Source organism: Crocuta crocuta, unplaced genomic scaffold, assembly GCF_008692635.1.
Source record: "Crocuta crocuta isolate KB4526 unplaced genomic scaffold, BGI_CrCroc_1.0 scaffold248, whole genome shotgun sequence".
Lineage (NCBI taxonomy): Eukaryota > Metazoa > Chordata > Mammalia > Carnivora > Hyaenidae > Crocuta > Crocuta crocuta.
Genome location: NW_027532409.1, coordinates 5815964 through 5833022, shown reverse-complemented (window position 1 = coordinate 5833022; position 17059 = coordinate 5815964). Strand labels below are relative to the sequence as shown.

The 17059-nt window shown below is 40.4% G+C and overlaps 1 protein-coding gene across 3 annotated transcripts in view; it reads right to left on the bottom strand.

The window, feature by feature from the left end:
• The window catches only part of NDRG3 (NDRG family member 3), a 50340-nt gene extending 34261 nt beyond the window's left edge, over positions 1-16079 (bottom strand). For all 3 annotated transcript variants that reach the window (XM_077778831.1, XM_077778833.1, XM_077778832.1), the window contains exons 1-2: positions 15980-16079; positions 6009-6044 (exon numbers count right to left, since the gene is read on the bottom strand). In XM_077778831.1, coding sequence (XP_077634957.1) covers positions 6009-6044; positions 15980-16036 — 93 coding nt within the window. In that variant the 5' untranslated portion in view covers positions 16037-16079. The remainder of the gene's footprint in view (positions 1-6008; positions 6045-15979) is intronic.
• Between the last annotated feature and the right edge of the window lie 980 nt (positions 16080-17059).

The following is a 17059-nucleotide window of genomic DNA, read 5'->3' as shown; positions in this document are numbered from 1 at the left end:
CTTTTCCCTGACTCTAGTCTCAACACTCTCCCTCCTCCTCTTAACTCTTTCAGCCTAGTTCAGTCAACACACTTGCAGACTGTTTCTACTGTTACATCTCAACCACCCACATCTCTGGGCCTTCTCACAATTCATGCTCTTCATAAAAGCCTCTTTTATAATATGTCCACACATAAAAATCTATCTTTTCTTCCTTCAAAGCCAACTCTAGTATCATCTTCACATAGCTATAGTTAGTCTCCTCTTCTATGAGGAGAAAAAGAGTGCAGGGTTACTTAACCCACATGCAATGGCCCAGAACACCAACTTTCTAGGTAGAAAAGCCCAGACAGGAGGGGTTCCAGGTCTGGCCAATTCAAACACCCCACTCTCTGGCCACAATGAGTGAATGTACATGTGACCCATGCTAAGCCAACAAGAATCTGCCCCTGGACTTTTCCCTAGAGATATAGGTAAAGATCTTCTTTTAAGCAGTGAGGCTAGTAAGCTGAAGGATGTGGGTTTGGGGAAGTTGGCAGCCATTTTGCCCATGATATGACAGAGCTCATCAGAGAAATAAAACCTTCTAGTGTCAGGGGAAAAGGGAAATGAGAATGGGGTGCTGACAAAAAGGACTTCTGCTTTTCCCAGAAGATTCTTTTTTATCCCCCTATGAGGAAAAAAGTCACCTATATCCTTAGAACATACTAAAATCAACCTCTGTCTGGCCCACTCCCCCAAACAACTATGACAAAATCAAACTCAAAAAGATGGGGCATCTTAAAGGGAGAACTGTGAACAAAGGCCACCAGAAAGGAAAAGCATGTGGTATAGAAGTGGGGAAGGCCAATAGTAATTCCAGCTCTCCTGAGAGTGGGGAGTATATATAAAGAAGCAGTGGGACAAGAGGCTGAAAGGTGGACTGGAGCTGCATTCACATCCTTCCAGGCCAAAGAGGAGCATGGAGCTGGTCAAACTTTCTAACAGATTATAGCAGATACCTGAATTCCAGCTCTCTCCAAACACCTCTTTCCTGGGGAAAGAACTTTTAGGATATTTATTTCACTTAATTCTTATTTTGTAAAAGTGCCCATTCATCGAATGATCTTCAAGAATTTAAAGCTGTTTAATAATAATACAATTAGACGTACATTCCTGAGGCCTTTATATCTATTGTAGGTTTTTATTTTTTCCTTTTCATGGCATCAGGTAGATCACCCAGTGAATTGTAGTAGTAGTACTGGAATAAAAAATCAAGGAATTTTTAACTTCTCAAAAAGAGAGTTTAAAGTTGTTTAAGCCCCTTTAGAAGAGGCAGTCACATATACACATTTGAACTGCAGTACTAAAAACCAACCCTCACTGTTGGGTTCTATAAATCAGTTCCCCAAAGAGCTACTGCAATTAAGCAGCTAGCATGAAATTACTCAGCCCTTGGCCATGCCTGGATTATTCCAGGAGCAAGAACTCCATTCTTATGAGTGCACTCCATTATTAGTCACTTCTATAGGAATGATATATCCTGGCAGACAGCAGCTTTTCACTCTCCATTAATATTTATGGAGTACCCCTCTGGTAGAAGTGGAAGATAATTTGATAAAATATGCCAAGAGCTCTAAATATGCTCATTCCAAGAGTCCATCTAAGGAAGCATTCTATAGTGTAGATAAAATTTATGTACAAAATGTTCAGTGAAGAGTGCGTGGGTGGCTCAGTGGGTTAAGCGTCCAACTTTGGCTCAGGTCATAATCTCACAGTTCGTGGGTTCAAGCCCTGCGCCGGGCTCTGTGCTGACAGCTAGCTCAGGGCCTGGAACCTACTTCGGATTCTTTGTCTCCCTCTCTCTGACCCTCCCCTGCTCACGCTGCCTCTTTCTGTTTCTCAAAAATAAATAAAACATTAAAAAAATTTTTTAAAAACCCAACATTGAGTAAACTGAACATATTATAAGTGATCTAATTTCCAAAAATAATGGAATAGTTAAGTCATGGTATAGCCATATGAGGAAATAATAATCACCTCTCAGAAATTATTTTTATGAGTGTTTAAAATAAAAATGATATAGAAATGAAATTGTGTTCTAATTAAGTCAGGAAAGGGGACACAAAATTGTACATTCAATTTTGCAACTATATAAATTTAAAAGTTACTTTGTAGGGGTGCCTGGGTGGCTTGGTTGGTTAAGAAGCAACTCTTGACTTCAGCTCAGGTCATGATCACAGTTCGGCAGTTTGTGGGATACAGTCCTGCGCTGGGTTCTGTGCTGACAGTGTGGAGCCTGCTTGGGATTTTCTCTCTACCCCCCTCAAAATAAATTAAAAAACTTAAAAAAAATTTTTTTAATAAAAAGTTACTTTTATAAAAATTATATACACACACATATCTATTTCGATACCAAACATAATAATATAGTTGTCCCTAGATTATGTGAATTTTTTTTGTTCTGCATAATTCTCTGTGCTTTCCATATACTCAACTATGAGCATGTACTCTTTCAATAACCTGAACATAAAAGTAAAAACTAAAAAGAAATAAAATAAAATATGGTTAGCTCTAGGTAGCAGGATCATAGGCAACCTTTATTTTTATACTTTTCTAAATTTGTTTCTGATGTTACATAAAGTAAGTGTTATTATTTATTTAACATTTTATTTTTAAGTAATCTTTACACCCAATGTGGGGCTCGAACTCACAACCCAGAGATCAGGAGTTGCATGCTTTCCTGACTGAGCCAGCCAGGGACCCCAAGATAAGTGTTATTTTTTAAAGCAATATATCAAATACAGTTGCTATAGCATATGTCTCAGCTCTAATTCTAAACCTTTTTTAAAAAGTTTTTTTTAATATTTATTTTTGAGAGAGAGACAGCCAGGGAGGGGCAGAGAGAGAGAGAGGGAGAGGCACACACACAGAATCCAAAACAGGCTCCAGGCTCTGAGCTGTCAGCATACAGCCCGACGCAGGGCTCGAACTCATGAACCATGAGATCCTGACCTGAGCCAAAGTCTGACACTTAATGGACTGAGCCACCTATGTGCCCCCTTATTTCTAAACCTTTAAACTGTCTCACAAGGAAAGGAAAATTAAGCAGCACCTACACAGACAAATGGACACTAAGTCTGCTGATACATTGTTTCAAATGGCAGTAGGCGCTTTTCTCCTTTCTCATCAATCCTAAGCATGTCACCTCTCACCACCTCTTCCCACATTACCTTATAGTCACATATAACTGCTGTTTGTCTCAGTGGAGTTAAATATCAATGAAGTGACTTAGGACAAACAAAGAACCAAGAAAAATGGTAAACTTTTTTTTTTTTTAAAGTAATATCTAGGCCCAATGTGGGACCTGAATTCACAACCCAGAGATCAAGAGTAACATGTTCTGTGAGACAGCAGCCAATACCTGAGAAATGGTAAACTTCTAATTATAATTTCAATTACTGGAGAGAAAAAAAAAGCATGTAGTTGATTGGTAAAGAAAACAGAGGGAAAACATGGTTCAGAGTGAAGTTGTGAGCTTGGTTGATGCCGCTAAGGTAACTTCCTGGGAAGTCATCATGTATTCCTTGATTTTTCTGAGGCAAGACAGAGATCAGAAGGAAGCCCTGATTAAATGGCTTCAGATAACCTAGTGCTACAGTAATGCTAATGGTCAACACCAATGCCAATGCTGAATGCTTTAACATTTAGTGACAATGCTGGCTGTAGATCTGTTTTGTCTCCTAAGAATGCCCAATGGTTTCCGGGAAGACTTCATGCAAACCAGGCCATTCTAGACTTCTCACATCACAGTTCCTAGCTCTTGGGCCTTCTATCAAACTGTCACTAGACTCTTGATCCAATTGTCTCCAGTTTGCAGAGCATCACATAAGCCTTTAACGAAGAGACAAACAAGAATGGTGGTAGAAGATTTTTGAGAGCTAGGAGGAAAAAAGAAGAGTCTATGGTTTTTTCTTCTTTGGAACACAAAGAACCTGTACGTTCAAAACAGTGACAGACAAGTGACAGTGACAACACCTGCCACCATTCTATTTGTATTGGGACTGAACTAAAAGTTTTATTTCACAAGGCCAGAACATGTTACTATATTAAAGCTTCACCAAAAATATCAAGAGTTTTTGCCAGACTATTTTTAAGCCTTAATTTTAAAAAAAATGATTCATAGTTATATTTCTAAAATTCAATTTCATTTATATCTAAGTACACTTATGTGTGGAAAATTCATAAAGGATATATACCAAATATCATACACTAGTGAAATTACAAGTAATTTTTATTTATTTACTTTTTATTTTCTTAACTATCTTGTAGTGAGCATGTAGTTTTTTTACATTTCATTTTTCTTTTTCAGGCAGGTGGTACTCAATTTGGTGAAAACCAATGCTTCTTCACTTTTTTTTTTAAGTAGGCTCCATGCCCAGTGTAGAGCCCAACACAGAATTTGAACTCACAACTCTGAGATCAAGACTTGAGCTGAGATCAAGAGTTAGATGCTTAAATGACTGAGCCACCCAGGTCCCCCTGCTTCTACACTTCTATGTTGAAATATATATATATTCACATGTATATACATACATACATATAACTTGTGGAAGTTTTCATTTTGAATTTACTGTCACCGTTTCTCAAATGATCTCCTCCTAGGTAAATTATATCATATATTAACAACAGTCAAATTCAACTGGTTCAACCTAGATCCAAACTATAACTGAAGTTTGGTCAAATTAAAAACAAGTAAACCCAAACCTGACCTTAACAGCACTAGGTTGATTCTCTTGTATATACATAAAATACCAAATAGTCATACCAAGAGGTGTTTGGTACTGGGATTCAGAAATCTGTAGCAATGCTATGAGCCTGCTCCCTAACAACATCAGTTTCAGCTGTTCTGTTAAAGAATTTCAGCTTTCAGAACGACTCAACTCCTTACAACATCTCAGCTGTGTGGACATTTTCAGGTGGGAAAGAACAAGCACCAGGAAGAACAGATCCATGAAGAGTGGGGTTTTGCAACCCCAATTCTACCCAATGGCAAGTTATGAAAACTGATTCTCAATTTCCTGGTCTGTAAAACAAGGATAAAAAGAACCACCTTGTGATAGTGCTCCAAGAACTGGAGATGTTTATATTTAGTATCTACAATAGGTACCCAATATTATTATAAGTGGTTTGCCTGCAAGATAGGTATTAGTTCTTTCTTTTGATATTCATGTTATAGACAGACTCCAATGTACTTAACATAAAATGCATATCTGAAAATAACTATTTGCCTATGTGTGTACAGGATGGCTGAATCCTGGAAGCAAGGAAGCTGGTTTTCCACCCCTTCCTTCCCTGCCTAGTATCCTCTGAGTTTACTTCATGTTGCTTCAGACAACCACTGCTATGCATCCATCCCCAAATAATAGCGTTCTTGTTTCCATGACCTCACTTCTTCCTCCCATTTCTTTCAGGGCCAGTCAACAGATAAAGTAGATAGATGGAGAGATGCTAGTTCATTTTATTGATCTGCAAATTGGCAATAGAGCTATAGGCAAAAGCAACTAGGAAGAACAATATTATTTAATTAAATACTAATGAATTGAGTTGAATTTTGCATCTCCAAGCATAAAGTCAAAAGAAATCTGCATTTGTATTAATAATAGTTAATTTGTCTTTTTCTTTGAGAAAAAGATTTTATTGATCAATCTCCCCTCCCAACTCCCCTCCCCCACCTCTCTGCAGTGAGATGACAATACTCCATTTAACACCTATGACTGGGATTTCCAGTATCATCTGAGGGGAGGAGCTCTTAATCACAAAGTGACAGCTCAACCCAGTAACCTACAACCATAACACAGGCACCTGGCAGGCAATTTTTGAACACCCAGCAAATCATTTTAAATAAACCTGATCCAATGACCAAAAGAACATGAAGGAGTTATGAATAGCTACGAAGACAGATCCACTTCTACAAGGCCACAGGCACAGGGAGGGAAGCACTGCAGAGATCCTGTACACAGCCCCCTTGGTGCTTGTACAGTCCTTACCTGACAGTCAAAGTCCTGGAAGTTTCGTGTACCAGTCTGTCAACAGAAGGCAGAAAACACAGTCAGTTTCCCCATGTGGCTTCCCCAAATGTGCAACAAATTCAGTTCACAGTGCAAGCAGTGCACGTGCAGCCTCTTGGTTGCCATAAAACTAAAATGATTCTCATCAAAAGGCTTCAAAGGCAGAGTGGGCTCCTAACATGTAAAAGGTTAAGACTAAAGATTACACTTTGGCAGGCTTCCTGTGAAGATAAAGGAAAGAAGCCTGGCTGCCCAGTAATGTTTGCAACTTCCTGCTTCCCCCCCTAAAGAGAGCAGTGAGAACTTGTGGGAAGAGCGTAAAACAAGGATCAGAGTCTTAGGGCACACTCACAACCCACACAGGAAGTACCCGGGAAAAAGGCGGTTGGAAGCCAACCCTGAGAGGAACAAAGGCGGGCAGGAGCCAGGGTGCCCAGAACCAGGAATTAAAGAAAGGATCAAGAAGAGAACAAAGATATAGATGGATCAGAAATGGAAGACTTGTAATTTAACAAGGGAAAAAGGCAATGTCACTGAAGGAAGGAAAGGCAGACAAAACAGGATTTTTAATACACTGGCCTATCTGATATATCTCATAAAATTGCTCATAGGAAAAAAGGATAAGTCACTGAGCCATTTCAAAAGTAGAACATAGTCAAAAGATCCAAGGAGAATTCACCAGGCTTCTAAAAAGAGGTAATATCATAGTAATGTTTGATTGAAAAAAAAATTAATGGCAACGACTCAGAGGCATTTTTGTAGCATTTCAGATGCCGAGTTCCAAAAATATGACGTAAGGGTATATAAAAAGGATAATGAGTGATGTATTTGAGAGGGGAAAATCGATTCTGATTTCATCTTTCATAAAGTAAAATACCCCTCCCCTGAGGAAAAAGTCTCATTCTTTAGAAACTGTTATAACATATCTGTTCTGTCTATAATTGGCTTCCAAGAGGTGTGGAGCCACTACTGAACACCTTCCCAAAAGCTGCCCCTCCAGACAGGATCTATATTTCTGATCCCAAAGGAGTATGAAGTAGTCCCATACTCTTTTCAAGATCCTCTCAGTAGTTCTATATCCACTACCCACACCGCTGGCACAACAAGACAGGTTAAAAACACAGCCCTATGCGTAAAAACAAACAAAAAAAACAAACCACACACACACACACACAAAACCTCTAAGATATGAACTGTCGTCTCCATAAGAGTTAACTAGCAGAACCTGCTGAGATGATCTAGAGTGACACTACCTACTAGGGTAGCCATTAGTCACATGTGGCAATTAAAATTAACTAAAATAGGGGTGCCTGGGTGGCTCAGTTGGTTAAGCCTCTGACTTTGGCTCCGGTCACGATCTAACAGTTTGTTGACTTCAAGCTGCGCATCGGGTTCTATGCTGACAGCTCAGAGCCCGGAGCCTGCTTCAGATTCTGTGTCTCCCTCTCTCTCTCCCCCTCCCCTGCTCATGCTCTGTCTCTATCTCTCTCAAAAAATAAATAAACATTAAAAATTTTTTTAATTAAAATTAAAAAATCCAGTTTCTCAGTCACATTACGCAGATTCCAAGTGCTCAAAGACACATGTGGCTAGGGGCGCCTGGGTGGCTTAGTCGGTTAAGCGTCCGACTTTCGCTTAGGTCATGATCTCGCGGTTCGTGGGTTCGAGCCCTGCGTCGGGCTCTGTGCTGACTGCCAGCTCAGAGCCTGGAGCCTGTTTCAGAGTCTGTGTCTCCCTCTCTCTCTGACCCTCCCCTGTTCACGCGGTCTCTCTCTACCCTAGAAATAAAATAAAAATATTAAAAAAAAAAGACACATGTGGCTAGTAGCTACTGTAATTACTGGGCAGTGCAGATACAGAGCATTTCCATTACTGCAGAATTTCCATTTTTCCATTTCGATTATTCAGAACTTCTGGACAGCACTTATCTAGAAACAGCTTCTGAACGAATAAGGCTATGGATGAGCACACCCTTGTTTCTCTAAAATTGGCAGTAAAGTCACAATAGATTACCAATCGCAGAGAGGAGATGGGACCAAGAAGAGGAAAGAGTGGTAGAGACAGCTAGCCTGATATACTGTTCTTGGCATGAAATCACATTCACAAAATAAAGTCTGATGCAGTAACAGCACAGAAAGACACCTAAGACACCACGCAGATGGGACCGGGTAGCACATCTCTGAGCAATGCTGCCACTGGCAACAAGAATCATAGTGTTCTGCCACTCCTACTAGCCCCACAAAATGCCTGAGAACTCCTTCAGAGAAGTCATTGCATTTAATTTCTAGTTAGATTGTGAGAAGCAAAAGGAAAGGCCCTCTCATGCCCTAGGGTAGAATGACTTCAGTAGGATATGGTGACTAAGTGAAAATAAAGTAGGCTATAGTCTTTACAGTTTGACTTCAACTACATTAATATGTACCAAAAAAGACTACCAGAAAAATACCAAAACGTTAACGATAGTAGCTATTTTTCAATAGAGAGGTTATGGATGATTATAATTTTCTTTATACTTCCCTACAATGAGCAAGTAAGTCCCTTTCTGTAATTAGAACACTAGAAAAAAAAGGATCTGGTATGATACAAAAAATGTTTGTAACTTGTTATTTTGTAATATAAGGTTTAAAGATTCATTTAATCTTTTGAGGAATAATGATATATACAAACAGTCCATGTTAGGGCTTCAATCTTTTGGGTTCCCAGAGGTTCCTTTAGAGACTTAGAAAAATTAGAGAAAATTACTCTAGACAGAACTCAACTCTTGGTCATAGAACACAGACACAAATTCTGATGAGCTCTTTGGGAAGCAGCTGTTATTGTATGTATGAGTTTTCCTTCCTCACAACCACATGATCACAGTCATGAGGCATTTTTTAAGTTCCTAAAGCCTGAGATGAGCACAAATCCTCTGAAATACCAAAAGCAGAAAGAGACAATTCTCTCCAGAAACCGAAGCCACTTTGTTAAGTATCTGGCAAAAAATAACCATGTGTTCTTTATCCAACGTTCACAGCTAGACTCCCAGAGAAAAGGTACTGTACTAATAATTGGAAAAAGACTAACAGTTGTTTACTTTAATTCCAGTATAATTAACATATGGGGCGCCTGGGTGGCTCAGTCAGTTGGGCATCTGACTTCGGCTCAGGTCATGATCTCACGGTTCATGGGTTCGAGCCCCACATCAGGCTCTGTGCTGACAGCTCAGAGCCTGGAGCCTGTTTCGGATTCTGTGTCTCCCTCTCTCTCTGACCCTCCCCTGCTCATGCTGTCTCTCTCTCAGAAATAAATAAAACATTTAAAAAACATGGCTAAGGAGAAGAGAAATGTAGTTTCCCAACATGAGATCTAGTCAAGAGGTACATATAGTTTCAAAAGACAGAAAACAACAGATATAAAGACAAGATGCATAAGACCTTAGCACCAACTACCAACATAAGAGATCTGGGGCAAATCTACCTGTTCTGTGAACCTGAAGTGGGGTTGGGTAACTCTATTCCCAGTCCCGGTACTCAGTAAATGCAGTAAACATCATTTTTAAAGGTTATAAGCATCTCAAACTAGAGATACTCAATTTGAGTAAGAAATGAATACCAAAGTTACATGTACTCTAGGAACTAAAGTGGGGAGAAGGAGTTGTTACAACAATAAAAGTTTTAAAAACAAGCTGATTTGAAAAAAAAAACTAAATAAAATATGGCATTTCTAGTAACAAAAGACAATAATCCTTACCAACAGAAAGTGGAAAGATGGGGAACTGTACAAGCAGAAGGGTTAGATAAGCCTAGAAAATAGTCTTTTTCTTTGTTAATAGATTAATTCAACTAACACAGATTAACAAATCAATGTTTTACAATCATCAATAAACCTTTATTTTTAAAATTCTTTTAAAGTTTATTTATTTTGAGAGAGAGTGGGGTAGGGGCAGACAGGGCAGGGAGACAGAATCCCAAGCAGGCTCTGCACGGTCAGTGCAGAATCCAATGTGGGGCTCAAACCCGCGAACTGTGAGACCATGACATGAGCCGAAACCAAAAGTCAGACACTTAACTGACTGAGCCACCCAGGTGCCCCAATAAACCATTTTTAAACAGACATCTGATCAAGCTGAAAACCCAAAGTGAAAATTATATATATATGCACGTGTGTGTTTTTTCTTGTGGGCATGCATGTATATGTATTTAAATCACTGATAGACTTCAAAAATTACTAATTAAGAAACTGAGACTTCACAAAGAAATTTATAAAGAGGTTGGATAAAACTATCTACAATCAGATAATCATCTGCACACTGCTGAAAAAGTACAATTTCAAGTCCAAAATAACCTCTTCCCTAACTTACTTTTAGGCTAATGTCATGTGTCACCGACCTCCTGCACTAAAAACTCCTTAGGCACCTTGTGGCTATGGCTTCTTCCACCATCTCCTGCTGATCCTGTAGCCAGTTGACACTGGACTGTCACAGTGGTACCATTACTTGCTGGGGAACTCACTTCCTGCTCCAGTACCATCTAGAACATTTCTGACAACGGGTGACAATCACTTCTTAGCACATTAAGGGACACCCACCCTCCAAAGCATAAAAGTAGCACTTCACAAATATTCTTTAATGAAAAGGTCAACAACTCTGTTTTTCACTTTTTTTTTTTTTTTAAGAAACCTTGGCACTAACCCTTCGCCTGTCTCTGCTGTCTTGAAAGTTACAAGCTCATTCACGGGTTTTCACTCCTCTGCTTACATTTCCAGTCACAAGTAGAGACGGAAAACTTAAACCGCAATAGGGTCTATATCTCACTTTCTATTTTAACAACCAAAAAGAAGTAAATAAGTTGTTTCTATTCTTCCCCACTAAATACTTATTCAACCTACTTGATATTTCCTCAATTCTGCAGAAGCCAGTTGTGGCCTTCTATTTATTTTCTCAAGACTGCCCTTTGGGTTTCACTAGGTTTAGTATTTTTTGTACTATACCAAATCCTTTTTTTCTGGTGTTCCAACTACAAAAAGGAAAGTACACGCTCACTGTAGAGAACTATAAAGAAAATTGTAATCATTCATCATCTCTCTATTGAGAAATAGCTGCTATCATTAATGTTTTGTTATTTTTCTGTTAGTCTCTTCTGGCGCATACTTGAATGCAGTTGAGGTTAGGGAAAATGAAGCACAATTCAGTCAGCTCTCCTGTTTGTTACATGGTCTGTTGGTTGAGGAGGTTGGAATGACCAGCTCCAAGAGCTGCAGGTGGTGGGCAGAGCCCTAGATCCCCTGATCCAAGTTGAAGTCAACAGATATGGGCTCACCATTTTCCTAGACACTACCTTTTAGACAAATCATATAACCTCTCTGAGACTTATTTGTAAAATAGAGTTAAAAATACCTTTAACTACTTATTTCATATGAAGTTGGGAGATTTAAAGAAGATAGTATCTGTGAAAATGCACTAAAAATAGTTAAATGCTATTTAAGAAAAAAATCAGTTCACACTTCTATACAATGTCTGCCCCCCAAAACAAAGATAGGCACTGGCAGTTGCTTCTTTTCATCACTGGAGCCAAAACAAGCATGGCAAAATTGCCCACTTCTTCACAATTCTGAGCCATAGACAAAATTACAAGCATACTAAAATTAAATGGGAAAAGTACCAACAAATGACAAGAGACAAGTTAACATAAGCCTTGCTTAAAGCTATTCTGAGAATGCTTCCTGATAGTCATCTCAGGACAAATCTCTCCCTAACAGGCTGGGACTAGACTTCCTCTAGCTCCCTGAAGCTTAGAAGGGTACAGTGACATTTTCTGGCTAAGAGCCTATCTATGAGAATGGGCAAAAAGACAAGATGAAATGATACACATCTCTAGGTTTTTCCTTAAAGAGACATGGCAAGCCACAGAGGTGATGAGATCACACAGTGGAAAGGACTCAGGGTTCACAATGCGACAGACCTGGGTTTCAGTCCTGACTGCCACATACTGACCAGGCAAGCCAGTTTTTCATCTTCTAAGTGAGGAAAAATACAATCTACTTCAAAGGGATATTCTGATGATTAAGACAGAAAGTATGTAAACCACCTGGCACATAAGAGGTGCATAATCAGTAATAGCGGGATAGGCCAAAAAACCCGCCCCCGCCCCCCAAAAAACCTTCCAGACATACTCCTATTATTGGAGGACTATCCCTATGGCAGTGGTTCTCATCTAGGGAGACTGTGCCCCTAGGGGACACTGGACAATGTCTGGAGACATTTTGGTTGTCACAACTGAGTGGTGTTGGCATCTAGTGGATAGAGGCCAGGGATGATGCTGAACATCCTACAATATGCACGACAGTCCCCCGCAACAGTTATCCAGCCCAAAACATTAACGGTGCCAAGACTGAGAAATCCTGCCCCACAGCAAGCACTCACTGCTCTATGGCACTCACTCTGAGTAAGCTAGTTCACCTTTCTCATCCTTAGTTTTCTCATCAGCAGCATGGGCACAAACTGATCTGTGTTCCCTATACCACTTGGCTACTGGGAGATCAAATGAAATCCTTTGTGAAGTGTGTTACCATCATACCTTTCGCAATGTATGCAAAAGCACAGACGTGCTGGGCAAAGACAGAAGGACTGATGTCCTGGGGCAGGGGGACTAAGAGGATGGAACTCTTTGGGAATGCCACCATCCAATGAGAGCCTCATGCCAATCTTCTTCTAGAAAGCTGGGCTGGAGCAGGGGAGCTCTCATGAATAGTGAGGGGACAGGAACACTTCTCAGGGAGAGAGGGAATGTGGGAAGTAGGTACGTTAAAGAGGAGCTAACATGTTAGGAAGTAAGACATGGACTGCTTGGGCTGTCTGAGGGGCTTAAACAACAAAAATTATTTTTTTCACAGTTCTGGAGGCTGAAAGTCCAAGATTAAGATTCCAGCAGGGTTTGGTTTCTGGTGAGAGCTCTCTTCCTGGCTTTCAGATACCTACCACCCCCTATGTCCTCACATGGGGGGCGGTATGTAAGAGAGAGCTCTCTCTCTTCCTCTTATAAGGCCACCAGTCTTACAGGATTAAAGCTCCACCTTTATGACCTCATTTAACCTTAATCACCTTAATCACCTCCTAAGGGCCCTATCTCCAATATAGTGACATGGGAGGTTAGGGCTTCCACATGCAAGTTTGGGTTGAGGGGAGGGGCACAATTCCATCCATACCACTTGGGCACACTTTAGACACAGTCAAGGCATCACTGAAGCCTCAAGAGAGGAGGACCCAGGTGTTAATTCACTGTTTTTCCATGGCCACATTCATTGAATCTTTCCTCTCCCGGCTGTCTTTTCTATGAGATACACAGTGAGCTGCAGCTCTTTCACACAGGCACCTGCTCAGGCATCCTGTGACTTTCTAGGGTCCAGTACAGATGCTCCTCCTACCTGTGCCTCACTCCTCAAATATCTGAGACTGATCATCAGGGTATGGGTTTCCAACAATGACTAACCAGAACCACTTTGGGCATGGTTCTCAGTTTCAGGATTTTTAAAAAAATTTTAAATGTTTTATTTATTTCTGACAGAGAGAGAGACAGAGAGAGGCAGCGTGAGCAGTGGAGGATCAGAGAGAGAGGGAGACACAAAATCCGAAACAGGCTCCAAGCTCTGAGCTAGCTGTCAGCACAGAGCCCAACGTGGGGCTCGAACCACGAACTGTGAGATCATGACCTGAGCCGAAGTCGAACGCTTAGCCAACTGAGCCACCCAGGTGCCCCTCCGGATTTGTTTTTAAAAGCTCAACCAATTCAGTCAGAATCTGGAGAATTTCTACCAAAAATCATCAGTGATTTTTAAATCTCCCCAAGGAATTCCAATAGGCAGTCAAAGTTAAAGACCACTGGTCATAGAAAAGTTTGTGTGCGTATCCTGTCTCCCTCCCCTGACATTCCGATTTAGTTAGTCTACAGTGGAATCCAGCATTTCCTATTCTGAAACAATTCTCCAGCGGATTCTGATGATCAGCCAGGTTTAGGATCGATTACTACCTTCCAGAAGTTAAACTGTCTACTCCCACCTGCCTTGTAACTATTTATTTCTGTGGCTATACATAAGCTCTATAGATGCAGATTTTATTTCCTTCCTCCTTGTGGCACATTATTCTGGGGACAGCCCTTCATGTGTACTAAAAGACAGTAAAGAAGGTGAAGATTTTCTGAAAACATGAGAGAAAGCAGAAGGAGAAACCAAATGGGGGCTAAAAATAAGTGTGCAGCTTGACGAAGGAGAGGGCAAAATCTCTAGTAAAAGATAAAAGAAGGGGTGGGAGTAGGGATAGAGGGATGTGGTCACAGGAATGAGAATGGGAGTGGCAGGATTCAATAGCAAATTAATAAACACATGGTAAGTCAACAGCTCTAGAAGTTACAGGTGGGCCTTTGGGCAAAAAAATATAAGGGCAACAGAATCTTTTGGTGTGGCACACCCATGCCAACCTCGTCCATCTTTGCTCTTACTATTTTGTTTTTTTAGTATTTATTTTAGGTAGAGATTGAGAGAGAGAGAACAAGCAAGGAGGGGCAAAAAAAGAGAGGGACAGATGATCTGAAGGGGGCTCTATGCTGACAGCAGACAGCTTGATGCAGGACTTGAACTCATAAACTGTGAAATCATGACCTGGGCGGAAGCCAGACCCTTAATCAACTAAGCCACTCAGATGCCCCCTTTACTCTTATTTTTTATCAATACTTTCCTCAGGGAAGAATGCCATGGGCTCATTGACACCAAACTACCAGAACATGTATGTATGTATGTATGTATGTATGTATTTTTAAATGTTTATTTATTTTTGAGAGAGAGAGAGAGAGAGAGAGACATCGAGTATAAGTGCAGGCGAGGTAGAGGGAGAGAGGAAGACACAGAATCCAAAGCAGGTTCCAGGTTCTGAGCTGTCAGCTGTCAGCACAGAGCCCAATGTGGGGCTCGAACTCATGAACCGTGAGATCATGACCTGAGCCAAAGTTGGACACTTAACCAACTGAGCCACTTGGGCACCCCTACAAGAGTATTTAAATATGGGTAATGGACAATAAATTAAAAGCAGAGGATAGAAAAGAGAATTTCAAGAACATTTACTAAATGGGGAGGGTCAGGAGACAGGATAAGCCTTTCTTAGCTTTTTGGTAACTCCTACCATCACATCACTATTCTCTGAATCCTGGTGACTGTAAACTATGCTGCTCACTGTTCTAAAACTAACAGAAAAATGAGGTTTATTACTGACATCCCCACCGATGAAAATGTCAAAGTTGACAGAAAGGTTACATCACAGACTTGGCAAACTTCAGGGAAAGTGTTGCAGCCTGTGTACATCACCAGCCATGGATGTTCATTTTCCCTTACAGAAACTGACAGTAAAGACACTTGGATTCTAAGTCAAATCTCACTCTCATAACTTCTGGCTAACTTTGTCATATTATTTTTTACCTTGATGTCTCTATCAGTAAAACAGGAAAGTCTCAAGGATAACTTGATTGAATTTGGCCCATGGAAACAAAAGTAGGGAGAAAGAAAAAAGAGGGAAAGATATCAGAAAGATGGTTAAGAAATCTATTTTTTAGGGGTGCCTGGGTGGCTCAGTCGGTTAACCATCTGATTTCAGCTCAGGTCATGATCTCACGGTTTGTGGGTTCAAGCCCCGCACTGGGCTCCATGCTGACAGCCAGCTCAGAACCTAGAGCCTGTTTCAGATTCTGTGTCTCCCTCTCTCTCTGACCCTCCCCTGCTCATGTTGTGTGTATGTCTCTCTCTCTTAGAAATAAATTTTAAAAAAAATTAAAAATTAAAAAAAAAAGAAATCTATTTTTAAAGTATTTCCTCCATCAAAAGCGAAAATGAGTATGTTTTGAGTTAGTTACTATTAAGAAAATATAGAGAATTAACTAGTTACAGAAGAAAGGACATATATATTTTAGTGAAAATAGTGTGTTCTTTACCTTATCATTTAGAAGTGGTTTGATCTCTGTGAGTTGAACATCCTGCAGCTCATCCATCAGGACAGATGAGAGTTGAGGAATCTCGAGAATAAATCAGTAACTCTGAAAGAGAAGAGAAGGAGGTAAAGAAACAGGCTTAATCTAGAAGCTGGAAACATAACATCACACCATGTTGATTCACTGCAATACTAGAGCTTAGCGTCATGCACTGCTCAGGGTGCTGAAGACATAGCCAACTAAACAATTATGGAAGACAGACTTTTAAGTGGCCTCCATGATTGCTGCCTCCTGGTATTCACACCCTTGCATAATCCCCCTCCTCACCACTGAGTGGGGATGGGACCCATGGCTTGCTTTTAACCAAAGTGTCAACTGATAGAATATACAAGAGTACCTGTACATGATGACATTACATAATATTTTAACATCTCTCTTGCTGAAAGACACATTTTGGTTAGCTTTGAAGAAGCAAGCTGGCATGTTGTGAGAGGGCTACATGGCAAAGAACTGAGGACAGCCTCCAGCCAAAAGAGCAAGAAACTAAGACCCTCAGTCCAACAACCTGCACAAACTGTTGAATGCTGTCAATAACCACATGGGCCTGGAAGTGGGCAGTTCCCCAATCAAACCTCAGATGAGAACCGAACCCTGACCAACACCTTCAATGCAGACTTGCAGAAGACCCAGTCAACCCTTACCAGATTCCTAACCTCCAGATATTGTCAGACAATAAATGTGTTGTGTGTTGTTTTAAGCCAGTGAGTTTGTGGTAATATATATATTTTTAAAGTGTTATTTTTTTAATGTTTATTTTTGAGAGAGAGCGAGAATGAGCATGCAGGGAAGGAGCAGGGGGTGGGGGGGACAGAGGATCCAAAGCAGGCTCTGTGCTGACAGCAGACAGCTTTGATGAGGGGCTCGAACTCATGAACCATTAAATCATGACCTGAGCAGAAGCTGAATGCTTAACCAACTAAGCCACCTAGGTGCCCCTATGGTAATATGTATATATTTTTTGCATCAACAGATGACAGTCTTTGCTTTTCTAGAGTGTACAGTTTAGTTACTGAAGATGTATAA